Source organism: Trachymyrmex septentrionalis, unplaced genomic scaffold (genome assembly GCF_001594115.1).
Source record: "Trachymyrmex septentrionalis isolate Tsep2-gDNA-1 unplaced genomic scaffold, Tsep1.0 scaffold24, whole genome shotgun sequence".
Lineage (NCBI taxonomy): Eukaryota > Metazoa > Arthropoda > Insecta > Hymenoptera > Formicidae > Trachymyrmex > Trachymyrmex septentrionalis.
The window spans coordinates 1,048,580-1,070,964 of record NW_017305397.1 but is presented as its reverse complement, the minus strand read 5'-3'; the positions used below and the strand labels follow the sequence as shown (position 1 = coordinate 1,070,964).

The 22,385-nt window shown below is 37.9% G+C and overlaps 2 protein-coding genes across 6 annotated transcripts in view; one reads left to right on the top strand and one right to left on the bottom strand.

Moving 5' to 3' along the window:
- Nucleotides 1-2,665: 2,665 nt before the first annotated feature.
- Nucleotides 2,666-22,385, bottom strand: part of LOC108748745 (mitoguardin) — a 36,411-nt gene continuing 16,691 nt past the window's right edge. The window contains exons 4-11 of one of the 4 annotated variants that reach the window (XM_018487056.1): nt 5,821-5,916; nt 4,967-5,181; nt 4,376-4,510; nt 4,019-4,131; nt 3,783-3,951; nt 3,469-3,702; nt 3,293-3,402; nt 2,666-3,186 (exon numbers count right to left, since the gene is read on the bottom strand). In XM_018487056.1, the coding sequence (XP_018342558.1) occupies nt 3,135-3,186; nt 3,293-3,402; nt 3,469-3,702; nt 3,783-3,951; nt 4,019-4,131; nt 4,376-4,510; nt 4,967-5,181; nt 5,821-5,916 (1,124 nt within the window). In that variant the 3' untranslated portion in view covers nt 2,666-3,134. Of the gene's footprint in view, nt 3,403-3,468; nt 3,703-3,782; nt 3,952-4,018; nt 4,132-4,375; nt 4,511-4,966; nt 5,182-5,820; nt 5,917-22,385 lie in introns of all 4 variants that reach the window. The other 3 variants (XM_018487053.1, XM_018487054.1, XM_018487055.1) reach the window with 3 other exon arrangements.
- The window catches only part of LOC108748746 (protein unzipped), a 28,749-nt gene continuing 15,281 nt past the window's right edge, over nt 8,918-22,385 (top strand). Inside the window, exon 1 of one of the 2 annotated variants that reach the window (XM_018487058.1) lies at nt 8,918-9,232. In XM_018487058.1, coding sequence (XP_018342560.1) covers nt 9,230-9,232 — 3 coding nt within the window. In that variant the 5' untranslated portion in view covers nt 8,918-9,229. Of the gene's footprint in view, nt 9,233-11,877; nt 11,932-22,385 lie in introns of those variants that run through there. The other variant, XM_018487059.1, reaches the window with a different exon arrangement.

Sequence of the window (22,385 nt, the reverse complement as noted above, 5' to 3'; positions counted from 1 at the left end):
AACCTAAAAACTATCCAGCAATTTAGTGATTAAACTTCTTGATGTTGATTATAATGACTGAAATAATAAGGTATAATTTAAAGTAAGTATAATTTTTATGTGATGTTTTATATCTTGTTTATGTCCGTAGTTTTATTTCCATAATTAAAATGATACCTTTGTTCAAATATAATATTTTGTTGAATAAGATAATATTTCACGTATAATAATTAAATTATTTACAAAATAAATATTTAAGGATTATCATTTACAAAATTGTATCAAATGTCATGAAATTAATACATTTATCATCACATATACTTCTTTCCAGTAAAAATAATTAAATGTATTTTCATCATTCATCAATAATCAATACTATGCTGTTAAAAATGCAAGCACGAGCTTCCTTTACATGTAAATGAAGCTCATGGTTATGAACGAAATTAAAAGTAATAAATAATTTAACTGAAAATTAAGTTAGAGTAGTTACTTAAATGTAATGAACGTATACATTAAATTTAATAAATTTTCATTAAAAATACATTAAATTTAATGTAATGTCATGAAATTAAAATTAAATTAAAATTGTGTAAAAGTATATATTAAATTTCATGAAGTTTTTAACAGTGTATATTCTTATATGATACATTCTATATAATATATACTATATATATGCAGGGAATGGAAAGTTACTTTTAAAAGTAACAAGTTACAGTTACAGAGTAGAAAAAGTAACTTATTACAGTTATCGTTACTTGAGAAAGTAATTCTTCAATACTTTTTCGTTACTTTTTTAAAATAGACAACCATTAATCATAGCGGCCTAAGGATTTTTTAGTCTCAAGCGCTATGAGTGGTTTGTATCCAATCAAACCGTGTACAATCGTATATAAAATAATGATAAAAGTAACTAAAATTTGTTACCGTTATCAAAAAAATTAACTGCGTTACCGTTACAATTACCAAAAAAAAATAACAGTTATCAATAAAATTACTAAAAAAGTAATTTGTAACTTCATTACAAATAACGAGTTACTTCCATTCCCTGTGTACAGAGTGTTTCATAAATACATGTCAATATTTTAGGAGGTAAATATATAATAACTAAAATAAGTAAGAACATATGAACATATATCTTACATACCTTAGTTTTCAAGTTATGGACGATTAATGAAAATATTTGAAGTATTCGCTTCGTGCATCAATACACGCTACTTCACGCCTTAGCATGAGTCCCGCAATCGTTCAAAAATATTAGATATTGTTCGAATAGTCTCAAATCCATTTCGTAACCTTTCTCGCAGAACATCCACATTATTTACTGGTGTTGAATACATAATAGATATTAAATGTCCCCAAAAATAAAAATCTAATGAATTGAAATCAGAGGAGATCGTTGTGAGGTAGGTCCGCTTCACCCTATGTATCGATTTGCGAATGCATTGTTTAGGAATGTTCTCACTTCAAGATGAAAATGAGACAGAGTACCATCGTGCATGACCGATCTTAGGTACATCAAATGCATGCCGACCATTTCAGCATAAGTGTACATTACCATTTTGCCGCTTTTAGAACAGTATTTAGAACAGTAACTAGAACATAAAATATCGACTGTTTGAAATTCTGTCCGATTAATGGATATTGTTTATAAATGTTAGATAATGTCGAAATGTGCTAAAATGTACAGTAACGTGTGTTGAAGCACAAAACGAGCATTTTGAACATTTTCTTAATCATCCATAACTTGAATGCTAAAATATGTAAGACATATGAATATATGATGTTTTTTATTTATTTTAGTGTATAAATTTACTTCTTAAAGTATACATTTATAAAACACCCTATATATGTGTACTTATATAATATACTGTACTATCATACGTATACCTTATGTTCGGAATGTTATTAAACTGATTGGCGTACGACTTATAATAATTATTCATACAAGTACATTTTATAAATGTATCTTTGGAAATGCATTAATTTTGGATTGCTATTTAACTGCATGATGTATAATTTGTAATTTAGCTACAAATATTTTCATGTGATGGTAACTTGTATAAAATAATGATAAAAATACTAAGTTTTTTTAGACGAATTGAATATTTTAATAAAACTAATTATCTAGTAAAGTTAAAACACAATGGGAGAATTTGTTCATAAAACTTAGAAATGATCTTTTTTTTTACTACTGTAAGAAAATGTATATTATTTTATTTATATCTGCTAAGAACGACGTTATATTACATGATTACACTTAAATGCTTCTAAGTTTTATCACATAAATCATAACTATATAATTATAAAATTTAATTTTACTAAAATACATCGTAATCCTTTAAATAATACAGAAGATATCACCGAGGTATCATTTTACAATCTATGCGAAGATATTAAAAAGGAAATCTTTATAAAATAAAATAAAAAATACGATTGTGTTACACATTGATAAATATTAACAGGTTGCAATGTTTTACATGTCTTGCAAATCTTGCAAAATGATTTACAGAATATCTACAAAATTTGTATCACAATGACTGATAGCGACGTTTATTCGTTCTGTCAAAAAATAAATATCATACGTTTCATTCTAAGTGTGCGTAATGTATTAATTTCTCAAATTTTATAAATAAAGTATCTATAAATTTGATATCCATTTATGTAAAATTTATCGTGAATATTTTTATTAATTTTTTTTATATTTTCTATATTCATGGAACTGGACATTAGAGTCTGTTAAATGTTTTCTTCAAAATTGATATAACTTTTATATATTCAAATGTTAGATAAAACTCGACATATGCGTGATTCTAATTGGTGCTAACAGGAAGGGTGCGCAATGTCACTCTGTGATACTATTTCGTAAGATAATTTCACAGATTGCTTACTACAATTACTTATTATGGGCGCGGTAATGAAAATTAAAACGTGCAATGGTGTACTGCATCTTTTATCAACTTATCATATCTGCCTTAATTTCTGCATTAATATTGATATTAACATTTTATTTTACAACATAAATTGAACGCAGTATATGCAATGTAATTTGTAATATCAAGCGCATTCAATTGCATTGAAATTGTTGCCTAAACATATTTAATTTGGCTAGCAACCTTCTAACGATAGCCTTTGATTTATATTGTCGACTCTTAGCTTCATTTCCCTGAGAATATCCACGGCAAGGTCATCGACCGTGGTGTACCGTACCTTGAAGAAATTAAATATATCTACAAGAAACTCGATTACTTGTTCCTTAAAATATTGACAAGTAGAACGTAGGCTCTCTTCGGAACCCAAGAATCCCCAAATAAACATCGGCGAGATTTGTTCGGAGATAGAGTAGAAGTGCGCCAAGAAGCCTTGATCGTATTTCAGCATCTTTCGCTTGCCTGCCAGGACGGACCAGAGAGTCGTTCCTATCGCCTTTAAAGATAATCGACGATTACATAAATAAAAAATGCAATAGAACATTTAGATTCATGTACATACAGTTTCTCTGAAACTGGCGGACACCCATCTATTTTGAATTATAGCTTTGACGGACGATGGTGGTTTCTCCATATCTTCGAACGCGTCTAAGAGTATGAAATCAATAAGCACGTCATAAAAGTTCATGCACTTGACACCTCGGGCGGTCAATTCTTCCTCCATGATACTATGATTGTGTGGCTCTTGTAGAAACTCCATCATACGCTCATAATACATTAAGTAATCCTTAGGATCCTGTAATATAGAAATTTCTTCCTTTAATGTCACACAAGCGATACTTACATTATGTTTATTTATTCGATTAATATTCTTACCCTATCCGCGTACATAATTAAATCGCTAATGACTTGACGACCTACGTCAACTATATATGTCGTTGCCGTAGGTAAATTAAATAATTTCGTATAGGCTTGACGCAGGCAGTATACTTTCGCTAAGTATTCCACATCTGATCCGCACTTTACGAGTTCCGTGTGTAGTCTCCTGTAACATGTGATTATATATTATAATCATACGTATAGAGATGCAAATATAAACTAAACCAATTTACCTGCAAGGAATGCCTTTATCTTCGTACTGTTTAAGAGCAGCATGATAAAGCTTTTGCTTCTCAAAGTGTGGAAATAGTTCTGAAAATTCTTCGAATTCACGCAAATCTGCAACCTGAAATAATTTAATGAGAAGCTAATTTATCGTTTTCATATCAAGAGAATTATCAGAAACAGATCATAATTACGAAAACAAATACATGACATAGATATTATTAGATATAAAATAATTGATCATTTTTCGAGAGTGTTGCACGTCTTCGAATTATATTAACGTCCCACAGCCACTCAACACATCCGTTTAATCTGTCGCGGGATACGGACAGATTATATTTATCTGTCTCGTGCATATAACTCACCCCGTCACGTGCAGATTCGAACGATTCGGGCGACGATGCGGCGTCAGCTTTATCCCTGAAACCAAATAGCCGTGTACCGAAGTTTGAAGGTTTGTCGAGACTCTCCTCGCTGTCGTTGCGGAATAAAACGGAGTGCTGCAGAAAAAAAGAAGATAAAGTAAGTAGACAAAGGTCAGAATGTGTCGGCGATATGGATAGATCGTAGCTCTAGCGATAATGAATCCGCCCAATTCTCGATGTATTGCGTTTCGAAAACTCAGATTGCTTTCGGAGAAAGTCATTCACTTCCTATGCCATTAACGTTCCGCAACAATTCCCGGTGGCTGGCGTCAGGTCAAGTGACTCGTTGCGCTAATTACCCCCGGGGCGGTCGTCATTTAAATTGGATTAATTTCCCGCATTTTTTTACCGGACCGGTAGAAGGGCAATTGATGATGAATGCAACGGAATGGAATGATCGTCCATTCCGTACTTCGTCTACCCGCGAAAGACGGGCGGTGGTCTTTCCAGATCGAAAATCGGATCTCGTGGTCACGCTGAGTCAGCGGATTAGTTTTGCGGATTGATGGATAGAAGAGAGAGATACCGTACTTGATCGAGGAAAAGCAATTCCGCGTGGCTTTGGATCTGGTAGCCCATGTCGAGCAGCTCCTGCACATCGTGGGTGAACGCCGCGTCGGCTTTCGACGGCAGAGCCAGGGTGTCGTTGCCAAGAGTCGAGCTGAACGCGGTGAGCGCGTCTTCCCAGCAATAAAGAGCCTTCTCCAACGCCTCGAGTCCTGTCAATGAGAACGGCATCAGTTTATCTAGGCGGAAAAAAAATTGAATCCGGTTATATCAGAAGAAAAATAAACCATATTTCGTAATTAAAATAATTAAAATAATCCGAGAACTCTTCAAGAGGAAATGTAAGCAGATATTAAATTACAGCCGCAGTGGGAAAACAGATAACATATGATAGTAAGAATTAATGATGTTGTTATTGATAGCGAAGCGTAAAAGTCCACTCATCTAATCGTTCGTGAAAAGATTTTGTTGAAGCATCTAAAAATTTAACTAAATACAGATCTGAACATGATTTTGCCGGACCATTAAAATTATTGTAGGAATCTCAAGCATGATGAGTAATGCTGCAAAAGGTTCTGACATTTTAGCAACCAGTTTGAGCAACCAGTCTTACATAAGGCCTGTTCTTTTTAGCTGAACTTTTGCACCAGTTCATCTTTCTTCCTTTCCTCTTCACAGGAGGAATATTATTATATTGATACTCCGACAAAATTATTTTTCGATCTGTATCTAATTAAATTTTTAAATAATTTAGCAAAGTCGTCCTTTTCGTATGATAAATGTAATTTCATATTACTTTATGATGTCTACAAAGATATTATATATTAGGGTGAAATAAGATAAAAAAATATATTAAAATATTAAGATTATTTTAATACATCTTTTCTGACGTAGGAATTCGAGCCCAGTTTCCAGCCAGTCGGAAGAATATATACCTTTCCCATCGTTTCTCGCGCAGGCAATTACGTTTTTTTCTAGAAAATCAATGAATTCGAAATTAATGTCGATCTGTGCGCGCGAATGATTAACGGTAGAAAGTAAAAGACAGAGAGAGAGAGAGAGAGAGTCGAGGACGATCGCCACACTTGAGGACTTCAGGGATTCGAATTCCAAGTCGATGACGTCACTCTCCCTTTAGTCAATCTTTCGTAAGTCGTCGGAGAACGTTCACCAATTTGCCACAACGGAAGTCCGACAACACGCCGCGTTAATTTGAAGGGCCGCCCCCCTCCCACCCCCACCGGTTAATGTCCTAAAGACTGATCCGTCATCATTTTCAATCTGTGCCGTTTACCGTCACTAACAATTATAAGTATACACCGATTAAACTGGAACAATACGCGTGAGATCGATATCGTGATGATCTCGCGTGACAATTGACTCTTCGGAACTCATCGTTTAAATGGTTGCCAATCAGTGGCGTAACGAATCTTATAGAGGATACTTGATAAATTTTTCGAGACATAAAATCGTTTCGCGTCGAGTATTGTGAGATCGCGAGACAACAACACAATAAATCAATCACGATGGATATTCTGTTCCTCTTGAACCATTTCCGATTTTTCAAAGAGAGTCAAATCTGCAGGTCGGATGATCAGAGCTTTATCTCCATGGAAAGGATTTTGCTGAATTATGTATACAAATTTTAGTTAGATACAAGTGTAAAAATAATTTTGTTCGGAAATCCAAACATAATAATTGTTCTACCAATATCGCAAAAAATTTTGATATTCTATTCTATATTACTATAAATTTTTTCTCAGTCTTGAATTGATCCCCATTGAATTAATTGTTAAGTTAATCAGAGTTTGCTCGAAGTTGCTTAAATTGACTTTGACTTGTTTGACAAATTCGGGGTGGTTGAAACTCGATGGACGAGTGGGTTTTAATAGGCGTGACGCGATTCGCGGTTTTCGGAAACGTATAAAATGTCGATCGATTCGGCAGGAGCAGGCAGGAGAAGGATTTCCGGTCGTACAACGTTAATTTTCGTCGACAGCTTTAATTTTGGAGATGGGAGGGCGTACATCTGTCCCTTCCGCGGGAGAATTCATAACACACACGAGACGTGCCGGAACGCCCCGGTTTGTTTGTGGCACGCTCGGCGGTCGAATATAAAGATTACATTCCTGAAATTGAGTGAGGAAACGGAGAAGGCCAAAACACGGCAATGCGTATTACGTATTGCGCCACTTTACTGTAACAATCTCGTGTTCCTCTCGAAACGGACGATCGTCTTTGCAGATCGTATACCCTTCACAACAATTTGTTGAAATATCTAGAAATTTAGCCAAATACAGATCTGGAAAGAATTTTGTTGAACTCTCATAATTGTTACGTGAGACTTTCAAGCGTTACAATAAGCTAAATAAGCAATGCTGCAAAAAGTTTTGACGTTTTAGCAACCAGTTTGAGTGTACTACATAATTATTTTTTAATGACTAATAAAATTATTTTCACAGATCTGTATTTATCTAAATCTTTAGATATTTTAATAAACTTTTCTGCGTTCTTCCCATATTTAAAAATTTGAAATTAAAATCAAAAGAAAAAACATATTTTTTTATATACTCTTTCTTTTGTATCTTTTGTACTCTTATTTTTGTATCTTTATATCTCGTACAAGCGTATCGAGTATGCCTCTTAAAACAGACAATCGTCTTCGCAGATCGCATAGCTTTATTTGTCACATGGCATTACTTAAGAATTCCAAATCAATGTTTAACAAAAAAAAAAAAAAAAGGTAGTTTCTGTCCACTTTTCTTTGTATCTTAAAAATGAATGTCATGCGAGATGCACATGTTTTCTTTCTTCCTTTACATCCGTAATTACATTCTTTCTTCTTACATCCCTGTGGGATTCATCTTCATTCCAGGTCAGACTATAACTCAAAAGAATAATCTATTTTCGAAGCGGCATACACATGTTGCGAATTGTGACAGGGTTTAATCTTTTCCAGAGAGAATTCCGCCATATCAGGAAAGTCTCGCCAGAGGGAAGTTTTCTCCCGAAAGGGTTAAACCTGCTGCGATCTCGCACCGGGTGCTCGATCATTACGCAACCCCCAGGACGATCCCGAGGGGTCGTAAGACACGGAGGGATGTCCCCCGGAGAAACGCGGCAGTGCGACGCCGTTGCATACGTCCGGCGTCAATAATATACCCCCGGAGTGACGTAATCGCCGGGCCGGTCGGTCATTGGAGGATGCGTCATCCAATGGTGAAGGGTCGATACGGCCCGCGCGCGCGCGCTCGTCACTTTGAAGCTCGCGCACTTTTTGCGCCGAATAAAACAATTAATTTTATTTAAATTTACAATCTGCATCTCGCTAATCACCCCTCGTGGCACTACGATTCAAGCAATTGCTTTTAATGCAAGGAATAAACTATACGATATATACTAAAAGTTTCTCTCTATGAACTCTTGACAGACAAAATGCGTTCATTGGGAAAAAAAACACGCGTTGCTGATATTAAAGCGCGCGCACGTTGCGCAGGGGTGGCTATACGGAATCCTCGAAGGGCCAATCGTCGGAATTAAACATTACGAGTTCGTACGCCCTCACGAGCTGAACGCGGCACCCTAACTATCATTCCGTATCGAGATCAAACCGCAATGTATGTGTGTGGATTAACTTAATGAATTAAACAAATGTTTGTAATTCGTAATTGTATGCGCAGCAAACACGATCGTAAATCGCAAGTGAGAACATATTGTTGCATTATAATTGTGGATATATTTTTCATCTTTTCAATAATAAAAAGCTCCGAGTTCGTTTAATTTCCCAAGGAAAATGGCCATCTTGTGGGTTTCATCCTTCCAGATTCGAATAAGAGGTCGTCGCAGTTTTTGATCCTGCAGGACCAATGGGAGCGCGAGGAGGACGGACGTTCGCGCGCTCGCCGGCCGCGCGACAAGGACGAACGAGACGCGAAGTTAGGAGGGGAACGCGTTCGGCGTTTCGCGCGCTGGCGTCAGTTACTCGGCTACGTTCAGCACTGTTGAGCAGTACGTCACTCGTTCATCGCCGATCGCGCAGTGCGCTTCATCGTGGCGTTATTCTCGTACGTACACACGGGCCGTTGACACGCGGAAGCCCTCGTCGACTGAGAGAAACAGAAGATCGTGCTCGTAGGATGATCGTTGTCGCGAGATTATAAACCGCGACAAAGAGAAACGAGAAAGAGATTTTCCGCCTCAGTGTCGCCTGACGATTTTTACGTACGCGCGTTATTTGGATTAAAGTAGATTACCGACGAACGCGCACGCACGCACGCAGACAGAACCATGGTGAGTATAGAAGAATCCTAAACGATTTTTTTTCCACGAAGATTATAGAACATTTCCTCGCGAGAAAAAAACTACTGCGAATGTCTCGCTTTTCTCTGGTCGTCGTAGATAGGAGAAAATTCTGATTTTCCCGACACGGCCAGGATAATAATCTATTTGACATATACATATAATTTCGTGCAACGTAGTTACAATGATGCCATTTAATTCAACAGAATGCAGTATTTCATAGTTTCTTGGTGAAAAGGATGTCTTTCCCCTTCCCCGCTGTGTAACGATAATATCCTTTCTACCTGAAATATTCTCCTTTTTTTTATTTTTTTTTATAGAATCATAAACATTACAATGGTTTTTCTTTTGAAACAATTACTTTGGGACAGACTCTTGCGAAACATATAAATTCCTTTAAATTTTTTATTTTCATTCTGCGTTTCGCCGGGGAGATTTCGAAAAAAATCGGTATTTGATAAATTCGCTGGCAGACGTTACGCAGCGATGACTTCAGGTTGATGCACTCAAGAGTGATGCAGAGAGAGGCGATAAGATTGTAATAAGGAACCGAATTATTTCTCAGCATTTCGCAAGGACGAAACCGTTCTTTCGACCCTCGATAAGATAGACTATTCGGGATAGATCAATAGAATCGATTGCGGGCCGCGCTAACCCCTTAAAGAGAAGAAAATGGGTGGGATCGCATTGTTTCCGTTGCCCCCCCCCTCCCGCAAGGGGAAAAACGCATCCATCGTGAGAGAGATCGAGGGATTCGCGAACAATACGACCAGCCGCGGGCAACACCTGGGCGTACCTTGTTTATTGCGCAACAATTCACAACAAACAAAAATCGAGTATACGAGACGCGCGCGCAGCAGAGGGAGAAAGAGAAATTCTGGACCGGGATGAGAACGGACAATCGTTTGGGGAATGAAAATTTTTTTTTAATTCAAGATTATATCCTACAAATTCGTCGTAGATGCTTGTCTAAGGCGGCTTTCCTTTTAAGACACACATACAGCAGACACAACCACACGTCGTTCTATCCTTGACATTGAATGAATATAAAGATAGAACGACATTTATGTCGATTGCGTCTCCTAAAAGGAAAGCAGCCTAAAGCATCGAGAATTCGCGGATGTGCCGGATTGTGCACGAGGCTCTAATCGTGGGATTTAGGCTTTCGCTTCTATGGGGGTCAAGTTCAGGGGTCGATAGCTCGGCCGGTGGTGGTTCCTGGCGGTGTTAGCCTCGAATAAAAGTGAACGCCGCCGCGGCACGTAAAGTGCAGCCGCAGCAGCAACGACGACGGCGGTGGCGGCTGATAGCCGGCCGCTACAACGCCGATAGCGGCAGATCGATGGAGGTGCCTGGTGAACTTGGAAATTCCCCTAGCACACGCGCACTTCCTCGTCATTCTCTTTCCCTTCCTCTCTTTCTCTCTCTCTCTCTCTCTTTCTCTTTCTCTTTCTCTCTTTCTCTCCCTTTCCCGTTCACGCCGCCACGGTGCACGAGGATAACGCACGCTCGAGTAAACGCGTACACGGCGATTAAGAAAACGGGTTATCTTCGACTCACGAAGTGTGTCGCTCGACGCGGGATGATTCACCGTCGTCGCCCCGGGGACACTACAGGGTGTTCTAGAAAAGGGACGTCCGTCCTTTGAGAAATTCGCGACCGGATCTCGATAAGCTTCAACGAGAATTTCATTCGTACGGCCGGGAGAGAAGACCCCCCCGTCTTCCGATTTCTTTCACAGCTTACGATTCTCGGTTCACGATCGTGCCTCTGTTTTTCCTTTCCGAGATCGCGAGGATAAATAAATGGAATCATTCGAGACGATTGAAGATAATCTCGCTGATTAATTGTATCAATTATTCTTCGACACTTCCACTATGCGACACGCAATTTTATCAATCAACTCCAATCTCCTTCGGGAACGATATCCAAGGATAACCGGTACCTCTCCCCCCCTCCTCGTCCCCCTCCTTTCCTTTTTTCCGACTTGCTCTCTTGTATCGCATGAAAGAGGACGCTTCCCGTTGCGTGACCAGAGGTCGTGATACACCGTCGCCAGGATTAATATATACCGTGGAGTTTCCGCGATAACAATTGCCGATTGCGAAATTCCTAATATTATTGCATTAGAGTCAATTTATATCGTATGTAATAATAGTGACGCACGCGGTATTCCAGTTCGTACTCGTGTAATATATGTAAAGTATATTCTACAATTGCGTAAGCGTAGTGGTAAGTGGTTGTAGTTGTAAGAAAATTCACCAATCACAGCCAAATACGAGGAGAACATTCGACTGTGATTGGTCAATTCTTATAACTGCAACAATTGTAAATATAACTACGCTTACGTAATTGTAGGATAGACTTTACAGACAAGAGCCGAGTTAACATCACTCCTCCAAGGTGAACTCGGCATTAGTGATATGTCACGTCCTGATGGAAAAGAAAAAGAGAACGGGGTGTCATTGATCCTCGTCCGAAGGAAGGGCGAAAACAGGACTCTATTTCGCGCGACATATCCGCGGTCGTAGACCGGATTTTAATCTTTCCGTGTCTTTTTTTTTTTTTTTTCCCCCGGAACTCGCTGTATGTAATTACGCCTCTCCCGGTGACTCGTGATTGACGTCTCGTACAGGAATTATGAGATTTTAACTGCAAGACTATTACACGTTACGTCACGTTGCGCTACCGCAAAAGTTTTTCCGCTAATAATATAATCAGGCACTTCGTTGCCTTCTTGTTAGTTTTCCCTTAACACATTTCAATTAATTAAAAACGTACATTCGCTCGGGGTTTTAATTTCAAAAAGTTCGTATCGCGTTTTCCACCTAAAGAATTGTTGTTTAAATTATCTCTTGTTTTTTTTTATTTTTTTATTTTTTCTTAATACACGTTGCGACCGCATAATAGTGCACTCGTTAAAATGACGGATGTATTACACAGTGTAATTACACGAGTATGCTTTCAGTGTAATTAATCGTAGGTAGTCGAGCAGGGTATAACCCGATTTTCAAGCTGAACGTGCACGGGAACTCTCGTATAATGCTACTCTTCGCAAGCATACGAAATATGATTTGCGATGTAACTAGTGACCCCGATTACTCCGTTTGATTTTCACTATGAATTTCTGATCGAAACTGCATAACGGCGTTACACGTTACATTATATTACATCAAATACTCAGGCACTTCGTTAAATTGTGAGCGTAAATGAATATTGATAATGTACCACGTTCTACATCAAAAGAGGGGGACGGAGAAGGTGGGGGGAATATTAATTTTCCCACAATCATAATATAATAATTACCTTCACGACCGCATTCGTGGTCGGGATGTTACGCAATCTCGAGCGAAGGTAGGGCTTGTTTCTCTCACGGAAGTGATTCTCGCGACTCGGTTTTACTCCGCGGGTTTTCCTCCAAGTTTTCTTGGAACTCTTGGTGTCATTGACTTATTATCATTATAGTGCTTTCCATTTATAGAAAATTCGATTAGAACTCGGTGCATATTGGTGCATATTCAGACTTGCTACGAAATCGGAAGTCAGGGAAAAGTCAGGAAATCTTGCAAAATTTTCTGGAAAATAATTCTTGGCTTTAAAGAAGTTTAATATATGTACCAACGCAGTTTTGGAATACTACCAACTTAATAATTAAATGTAAGCAGTGTCAGTTAGCAATAGTAATAGTAATTAACATTGTTGTGTTAAATAGGTCTCTCAACAAACTATTTATTGAGAGATCAATTTAACAGTTTCTAAATCAGGACGAAAAATACAAAAATTTTTTTGAACTATTGAAAGTATTAGAAAAACTCCTGAGATTTTCTCTGAAAATTAGGAAAAAATTATGGAATTTTAGAATGAAGAATTTTTTTGTGTAACCCTCTAACAAGACCGTGGTATACAAATTGACGTAAAGATATGTGTTTAATGTAAATATAGAAATCAGTAAACCGTAAAATCAATCACTTTATTGTGATATTAGATAAAATAAGTTTTATAATTCAAAATATTTGCATTTCATTGAGATTAAATTAATGCACAACGACTTTAAAGGAGTCTTAAAATTGTCTGTTTTAATCATTTATACATGCCACAAATTTAACTTATATCGTAGGCTATAATAAATTGACCATTCACAATCGAACGTGAAGAGAATAACCGACTTCATTCTGCTCACATTCGACTGTGATTGGTCAATTTGTTATAGCTTACAACAATGTTAACAGTTTACGGCATATATAAATGATCTTTTACTGACTCAGGATTTAATGTAGAACTTACACACATACAAATTTATGTGTCATTGTCATACACTACACATTACTACATCAATATTGCACATATATATACGTACAAATTTTCCAACTAATTTTTCATATTATCTAATTGTAAGCCTAGTTCTAAGAACTCGATATTATTTCATAACTCCTAATTCAAATCAAGTTTTATCACGTACAAAGTAAACCTTCATAGTTTACGTACATAGTAAATAAACTAAACCTTTATATAAAGCAAATATTGTTAAAGCCAATGCCCGAAGCCGATAAAAACTGTCATTTTTCAACTTTTCTTCGTTTTTCGATATAATATTATCGTTTATCGTTAAATCTGTAGACAGTTAGAAAAATATTTATTTAAAAAAATAATTAACAAAACAGAAACTTGAGAATCCTCTTAATTTGCACCAGTGAGTCCACTCGAATTTGCTATTACACAAGTCGACACAAACGTCATTCTATCTTGACATTTAAAGGTAAAAGTTGTGTCGTCAAATGGAAAGCATCTACTGACGTTTCTTGGGCGCGCGCTCTCGTCGAATCTCCAATATAATTAATACGGCCAAGTTACAGTCATTACAGTCGCTGATCATCGGCTCTTATCGCGCCGTTGGGATTCTTCGCATCTCTCTTTTCGTTTTCTGAACGTGCTAAAGATACACTGCGGAAGAGAATTTTGTCTCGTCTTATTCTAAGATATAATACGCAGGTGCGCCGTTCACGTCGTCTCACGGGAGGCCCGCGAAAACTTTCTCGCCCAACGACGCGTCGATGGATGCAAATTGCTGGCGTAACGAGATACGCGATCACGTTGGATATTAGGTAATGGTGGTACCCGCCCCCGGTCGGAGGATGCCTCTCTCGGTGTCCCTGATGAGGCTAATAAAAGTGACATCGTTACACGCCCCGGCCGCGGCGCAACGAGCCTTTAACCTACACCGACGACCGTTTGTTCTGATTTTCATAATCTGGCTCGCATCGTCGCACGCCTCTACTTCTGCCGCCTCTGCACCTCTTTTCTCCTCATCTTTCACGCCAGATTGTACCTCTCTCCTCTTCCTCCTCCTACTCTCCCTTTTTCACTGCGTTGACTAACTATGAAGGACATTAAAATCTTTTCTTTTCATTCCATCAGAGCGCCGTCGAGTGATCTAGATGCCACCATCTAGGAGGGTATTAATATTCCCAGCATCCTTGGTACGACGCAGAGTCCGCGGGCGGCTCGTGTATTCTCTCCGTTTAGCGGCGCGTTCAATGTCAAACACAACCGTGCGTGTGTTTGTAAGACACAAGTTATATCCGATAAAAATAAACGTCATATTTGACATCGCGTGTACGTACATAGGGAGACGAAAATCAATCGACCGCGTTTAATTTAATCCGTTATTATTTTTAGGGCTCCCCTCTTTCGGACTCGTTATTTCGTAACGATTAATCTGTTATTGCGTTGTAAATTACTTCATGGATCTCATCATCTCTTTGTACTGCGTTACGTACATTTTTGCCATACATTTTCTTTTTGTACGTGTGTACACAAAAATACATGCTGTATACAAATAATAATTAATTATACTTCAAGTATTTCATGTACCCGCAAATCTAAGTTCATTACAAGCATCAAATTCGTTTTTAAAATATACTCTAAATCCTAATAAATTTAACACTAACTTTAATCAAAATTTTTTAATTAAAACAAATTCGATTCTTCAATTTTATAATATTCTTTAGAAGAAATGATAAGAATCGATAAGTTGAAACAAGAAAATAAATTCTTGTTTTAACTTTATTAACGTTTTTTCTAAAATTTAATAATTATATTTTAAAATATTTTCAAGAACATATTCTTTGTTTAAAATAACCGTTACTAAAAGAAAGAAAATAAATCGAGCAATCACTGTTTTTTAGCAATAGAATGATATTTTTCTGTGTGTAGAATTAATAGAATTCATATATCTTCTTTTATGTAATTCTGTTTACGTTATATTAGGGATTTCATGGTCTTCTCTTAATTTCTCGGGGGAAGGATGTATGCCGGAACATAAATAAACACTATCAATTCACTCATAATAGAGGCCTACGTGATCGCGGAAGATAAAATCGTATGCCGTAGTAAGCCACCTCTCCTTTGCTTGCCAGGATTCAACTTCATCGTAAAGTAGACCGACGGAGGTCACGCTGTACTACGAAAGCCACGTCATCGGCTGCGAAAGAAGCTCCTCGGGCACGGTATATCTCGCTGAAGAAACTCGGCGTAATAGCAACGCTATTGTCCTTTTTGCAGACGCCTCCTCATCTCTAAAATCCGTGTCACACTACTTGGAGACTGAGAATTGCGAATTACAGATTAGAATAAATTCAACACTTTAAAAAGATATCAGTGTTGATTTAACGTCATGCGGTGTCTGCATAATTCTCGTCGTGTTGATGTTAAGATTAACATCAACATGTGAATTTATAACCGCTGATATTTATACAACACTATCATGATGTGGATTTAAATTCATGATGTTGAACCCACATTGATTTTTTTTTTTTAGAGTGAATCAATTAAATTAAATTTAATCCGTTTCGTTTTGATTAGTTGAATTCTAATCTTCAATCCTTAATCTCCAATGCGTGACATGGTCTTTATTCATGCTTTTATTTCGAGCCTGTAACGGAAAACAGTAATGATGGATTTTTTCTTTTTTTTTACACCGCGCTTTTTTTTTTTTTACCGAGAGATTATTACGGACTGAATAAACATGGTTAAGTAAAACGAATAAATTGGTTTCTTGTGCGTGATGATTCCTCGCGTGAGCGCCCGCGCCGGATCGGTTAATTAAATTCTCTCAAAGAGAAACTCCACTCGCAATGTTCGTCAAGGAATGCATTCTGACCGAGGATCAATCGATCGGTTTCCATCAATGGAATGTGCTGTTTATTTGTCTGATGAAACGTGAAGCTTGCTGTGTTTAATTAAACGCACCGCTAGGTTACCTGATTTTCCCAGACACACCGTAGATAGACTTCATCTATCCCCGCGAATAGAGATAGGAGGAGGAGCAGCTGGGCAATAAAGAGAGTAGGATGTTCCGCGACAATGGAACAATCAGCGTAATATTACGACGATCACAGAGAAAGAGAGAGAGAGAGAGAGAGAGAGAGAGAGAGAGAGAGGGAGGGGGGGGGCTTATGGACAGGCGTGGAGAATCGCAGTTAAGTTTTCGATGCGGCGCGATGTCGCCGAGGGTAATCGAGCGACGGAAATGACTTTAACAATGACGATATAGAGACGGTCTCTGATCATAGCATAGGTGCCCTTGACAGTGACAGATTGCGCGCGGGGTACGGAAGGCGGGGGAGTCATTTTCCGCCCCCGTCTTGCGCCGATCTTGCGGAGGCGGGTAACTCCGATATGGTAACGATACCTTTTGCGCGTCAATGCACCTGACGTATTTATTGATACCGGTTGTTAATTAGCCTCTTAAGCCTTTGGTCCCTCGCGACCCGCTGCGCCGAGACTGCTTGAGAGAATAAGGGGCTGGAAGCCCCGATATTGTCTCGATCCTGTGTTTCTATCGAGATTCAGAGTTAAGGTGCCGCCCCATGAACATCGGAAAAGAACGGTGGGGGCCAAACAATCAGCATTGTTTCGAAAAATTCATACCTGTAGCTTTATTTTCTCTTCTCGCATCTGTTGATGTTTTTTTTTTTTCTATTGATTCAGTAAATACAAAAGTGAAGTATTATTTGTAAGGGATTGTAATATGATTATTATATTATGTATTTATATTATGTATCATAATGTCAGTTACAAATAAATAAAAAGATAGTTTTAATACATATCCACTATATTTTATTTAATACTAACGCTAGATATATAATAATATTTTAATTACTTACAAATAGTTAACTTCACTTTTCTTTTTATTAAATCAATAGAAGATGAAAAAAAAACCGGAAAAGCTAGGGATATGTAATCTCTGAATCGATTCGCTAAAAATCAATTTTTTAATAAAAAGATCACTTCGAAATAATCCTCTTTGTTAAAAAAAAAAGACCGATTCTTTACAAAAAGACCGGTTTAGAATAACCTCTTTTAATTAGAAAAATCAATTATTCACAAAATTGATCGGTTTAAAATCACTTTGTCGTTTGGGAAGCTCATTCTTTTGGAGATCGGAACATTCCTATATAGTAAAAGCTGATGTATATGAATTTTTCGGATGTTGATTGATCGCTCTTACCATTTCACTTTTCCGATTCCATTTTCCGATGTCCATGAGATATAATACCTTTAATCAGCCCTGAAGATTCTCCGGACCATCGCTCTATATGATACGAATAGAGAAAGAACACGGAGAGATGTTGCCGCTGTCGAGGTCAATGCGAAACGTTATCGATTTACCGTTCGGCCTGGCGCACGATGGCCTTCGAGCGTGGTAAACTGGTGAGAAAACTCATCAAGCGTTTTAATTTGCAGCGATCGGCCAGAAAAAGAGAGAAAGAGGGAAAGGAGACGCGCGTCGCTAATTATAATACCTCGGGATCTAATCTCGGAGAGAAGGTTCCACGGTCAATTAAGTCGCTAGCGTTTACATTTCGCGGGATTTTTATTGGTCAACACACGTTAGAAAGTATGGTTCCATATACAACATAGAGTTCCTCGCGGTCGATTTTTCTTCGTCGGTTTCCTCTGCGCGATTTCAAGTGCACGGTCAACACAAATCCAGCCGGCCGATCGGCAAGAGAAGGTAAATACCCGCAAGGCGCAATGACGTAAGACGATAAGAGCTGACGTTATTTTTTTTTTTGTCGGTAACAAGAACCAGAAGGCTTGTATTTCGCTTGACTACTCGAAATATTCCCGTTGCTTTCGACGATATGAGAAAATGCGTAAGCGAGAACTCGTGTTTGCTTCTAAGGGACGGATATTGTCGACGTGCCAAGTTTCCTCCGACTGCAATTTTCTCTCAAATCACTGACTACTTCAAGTATATCAGTAAAAAAGTTGTATATGACGTAAAAACAGGAAGAGAAAATTAATTAGTCGTGAATTTTTGAAGCTGGAAAATGATTTTGGCGAGAGACATGTCGACTGTTATTTATCTCTTGACAACTGAATAACTGCAGACTTCTTCATGTTGTCAAAAACGAGGGAAACATTTCGGGCGAAAGATATCCATGATATAAAAGGAAGCGTCTACTTGTCGAAACCAAGCGTCTCGTTAATACTCGTTCCTCTCTGTGAACTATCCGCGGTGAAAGTAGATTTTCAAGGGTCCACCGTCATCCAGAAGACGCGGTGATACAACGTTTACTCTCAACATCCTCTCGAAGCCGTCTTCCGCGTCTTCTTTTTCTCTCTTTACGCCGCACTTGAGCCGAGTCACCTAGCGAGAGAGAAGAACAACAAGCTTTTGTTTCAAAGCTTTTGTACGCGCGCTTGCGAAAGCGATACTCGCGAAAGAGAGGAGAGGAGAGCGACAATGCGTCTGCTTTGCGGCGTGTCGGTTTTGTTGAAGAATTCGTCTCTTTGTTGTGGTTGCCGCGCTGCGGTCGCGTGTAGGATTCTTTTCTCCCATCTCTCCTTTTTCTCCCCCGCACGTGCCAGAAAGAGACGGCGGGATCGAGTGCAGAAGCGGAGTCCCTCGGAGTCGACTGCATCAGGTCCCGCTGCAGCGGGGGTGTTATCATGGTAACGCTGTCCGCTGATAGCGTGTAACGTGGCGGAAATCGATATCTCCCTCATTTCGTATTCCGTATGGCAAGGGCATGCCCTATCTCCGTCCTCTTTCTCCTCCGTTACGCGAACGTGTCCCACAGTTTAGGCCGTGCAGTGATCGGCAATCCTGCAGTCGGAAGTATCCGAGAACGTCGTCGGTATTGTTCCGCGGTCCATTTATATTTCTTTAGGTTCTCGGAAGCAATCCCATTTCAAAAACAAATCCTGTCTGCGAGAAGGATTTATGCGGAAAGGATGGTTTTTTTTTTGCTAAAGTATCTACACATAGAAAAATATGTACGTACTGTACTGTGTAAATAATTGTTTCAAGTATTTCAAAAGTCTATCACAAACATCAAATTTATTCAGAATATATTTTGAATTCTAAGATTTATCGAGATTATTAAATTAAAATATAATAGATTCGATGTGCTTATATAAAGTCACTTGTATCAATTTTATAATATTCTTCGAAAGAAAATAAATACCTATGTTTTGAATACATGAGTTTTTTTTTAAATTTATAAGTATATCATAAAATTATTATCAAAAGAATATTTTTTTGTTAAAGATATTCGTTATTTAAAAGAAAGGAAATAATTTGAATAATCACTTTTCTTATAGCAATAGAACATTTTCCTATGTGCAAAAATTTAGTTAGATGCAGATCTGAAAATAATTTTGTTGAACTGTCGAAGTAATTATGTAGGATATTCAAATTGGTTATTAGATTTGTTAAACCTTTGCAAAATTGCCCATCATACTTGAATTCCCACGTAATTACATATTTTGATGATCTTACAAATATTGTCAAATCTGTGCTTAGCTAAATTAGATACTTTAGCAAAACTGTCCTTTTTGTGTATCGATCATGTGACTTTTTCTCTAGAATGAATACATGAAAAGTGAAAATTTGTATGTACATATGTATGTCTGTACATAACAAATTTTCACTTTCCACGTTTTTGTCCTAGAAAAAAAGGTTTTATGAGCGACCCTTTTTACATGGGGAAGAATCCTTCGGTCTTTCCGGTCGTGTTGTAATTCGAGACCATACCCTGCGTTTTTGTGCAACGGCAAAACGAAGATGATCTTATAATCTGGAAATTCGCAAGAAAATTCGTGCTTTGGAAGTAAGCGCAGAAGTACACGTGGTGACAATGCGATCTTTCGAGAAACATTTGTGGTTACCTTTATTGGGTCCATTTTAGAATACAAATCTGTACTTTCTCTTAAATTGCGCCGGCGATATCAGCGTGCCGCCATAATTCATTGTGAAAGTCAATTATCTAATTTCGTCGGAGATAATTTCGCATCACCTTGCATCGTTTCTCCGATGAATATTAAAGTGTACACGTCGCTAAGTCGGCGAGCTTATTTCGATGTTGACCGTTCATCGACCGGCTGTAAAAAGCTGTAACAAATTTAAAACGTCCGGACCGTTGTTGTTATGCCGGGTTACCTCTATTCCTGGATTCACGAATGATCGATGGGAAATCGGGGTCGCCGCTTCCCTCTTCCCTTCTATCGACGGTCAACCGCATTACGTGTAACCGATCGATCCGAACTACATGGAATTCATTCCGGAAAGATCTGTCGCACGTCAGCAAGCATGACGAAAATCAACCCCCCTCCCCATAATCTGGTAACGTCAGCTCGCAAGATTAATTAGTATTTGAAAAATGAGTTTTCTCTTCAGCCTTATCCATTTTTTTTTATCCATTGCGTGCTTCCAAACCGTTTGTGATTGAAATCAAAATTGTCGACCCTTTGTAAGTAATAACTGGAAAAATCAACATGGTGAACGCACACACGTCGACGTTATTCCGGATGATATCAATCCAACAGACCGCGGGTTGAGGATCAAAGCTACGGCGATCCCTACGGCATGACCATATTTTTTTTACAGAAAATAAAGGATAAATTTTAGGACTTTATCCCTAAATATTTCCAAACGAGTTTATGAGTCTACGCATTTAATTTCTGAAATTTATACTTGTATAAAATTAAATTTGTAAGTTGTTTCCATAAATATTCGTTCATTAGCGTGACATTAAATATTGGAATGCTATTTAGAAAAGAATTTTACATAATATTATTAAAGTGAAGGACAAAATTGAGTTTTGAGAAAGTAAATAAATCTAAACTACCTGAAAAAATAAAGGACTGCCCTGTACAATAAAAGAATGTTGCGTCACTTAAATATCCAGATTCTGTAACGACAGTGTTGGTATTTATATTGTCATTGCGTAGATATGATAGAAAAACTGCGCAACAAATCGAACTGTCGTTTTTTTTATTATCTGATTAATTTGTTTAAACTTAACTTAACCTGATGATAGTGTAAAATTTATGTTTATCTAGCTTTGATAATCACTAAACCGATAACTTTAATAGTTATTCACTACAAAACCTCTTTGGAAGTGGAATCTCAAAGAGTGAAAATTGAACCGGTCTTGAAAAACAGTGGGTCAGTTTTTAATCTTTAAGAATAAGCTTTCACTTTCGATTGCGTTCAGAAACCCGAGTGTCCTCGTGTATCGTTTTATCTTTATTATTCACAACCCAAACAAGGGTAAGATGATACACGTGATGTTTCTTTCGAACGCAGAGCCGTTTAGAGTGAGATAAAAATTTTTAGAGAGCTCAATTTAGCGATTAATCACAGATAGAAGAATACAATTTTTACATTATCTGGTTAAACTTAACCGTGAGTTTATCAGCAAATGAAAAACCAGATCTAAGAGTTACAGAATCGGACAGTCAAAACTCGGAGTACAAGTCCGAGTTTTCACTGTCTCGTCATACTCGCCAAATTGCGTGTCCAGTGACTTATTGGGTTCAATTAAGAGTACACAAACGTTCGTCAGGGTCACACTCCAGAAGTCGCCTCCATGCAGTTAAGGCCAGTGGGTCATCGGTGCATCAAACGGTGCGATATGTAACGAATGGCCTTTCGCATTGCACATATGAAGGACACTCTACTTTAACGCATCACGACTGCGTTCTTGAGAGCTTCTTATCGGCTCTGATTATACGCTCGATACGTATTGTCGCCGTGATAAAAAAAAAACATACACGTGTATATATATGCCGACCTTTCTTATCATAACCTTTCTTATCATAATCTCTTCTCCGTTAGTTTGCCGATCGATAT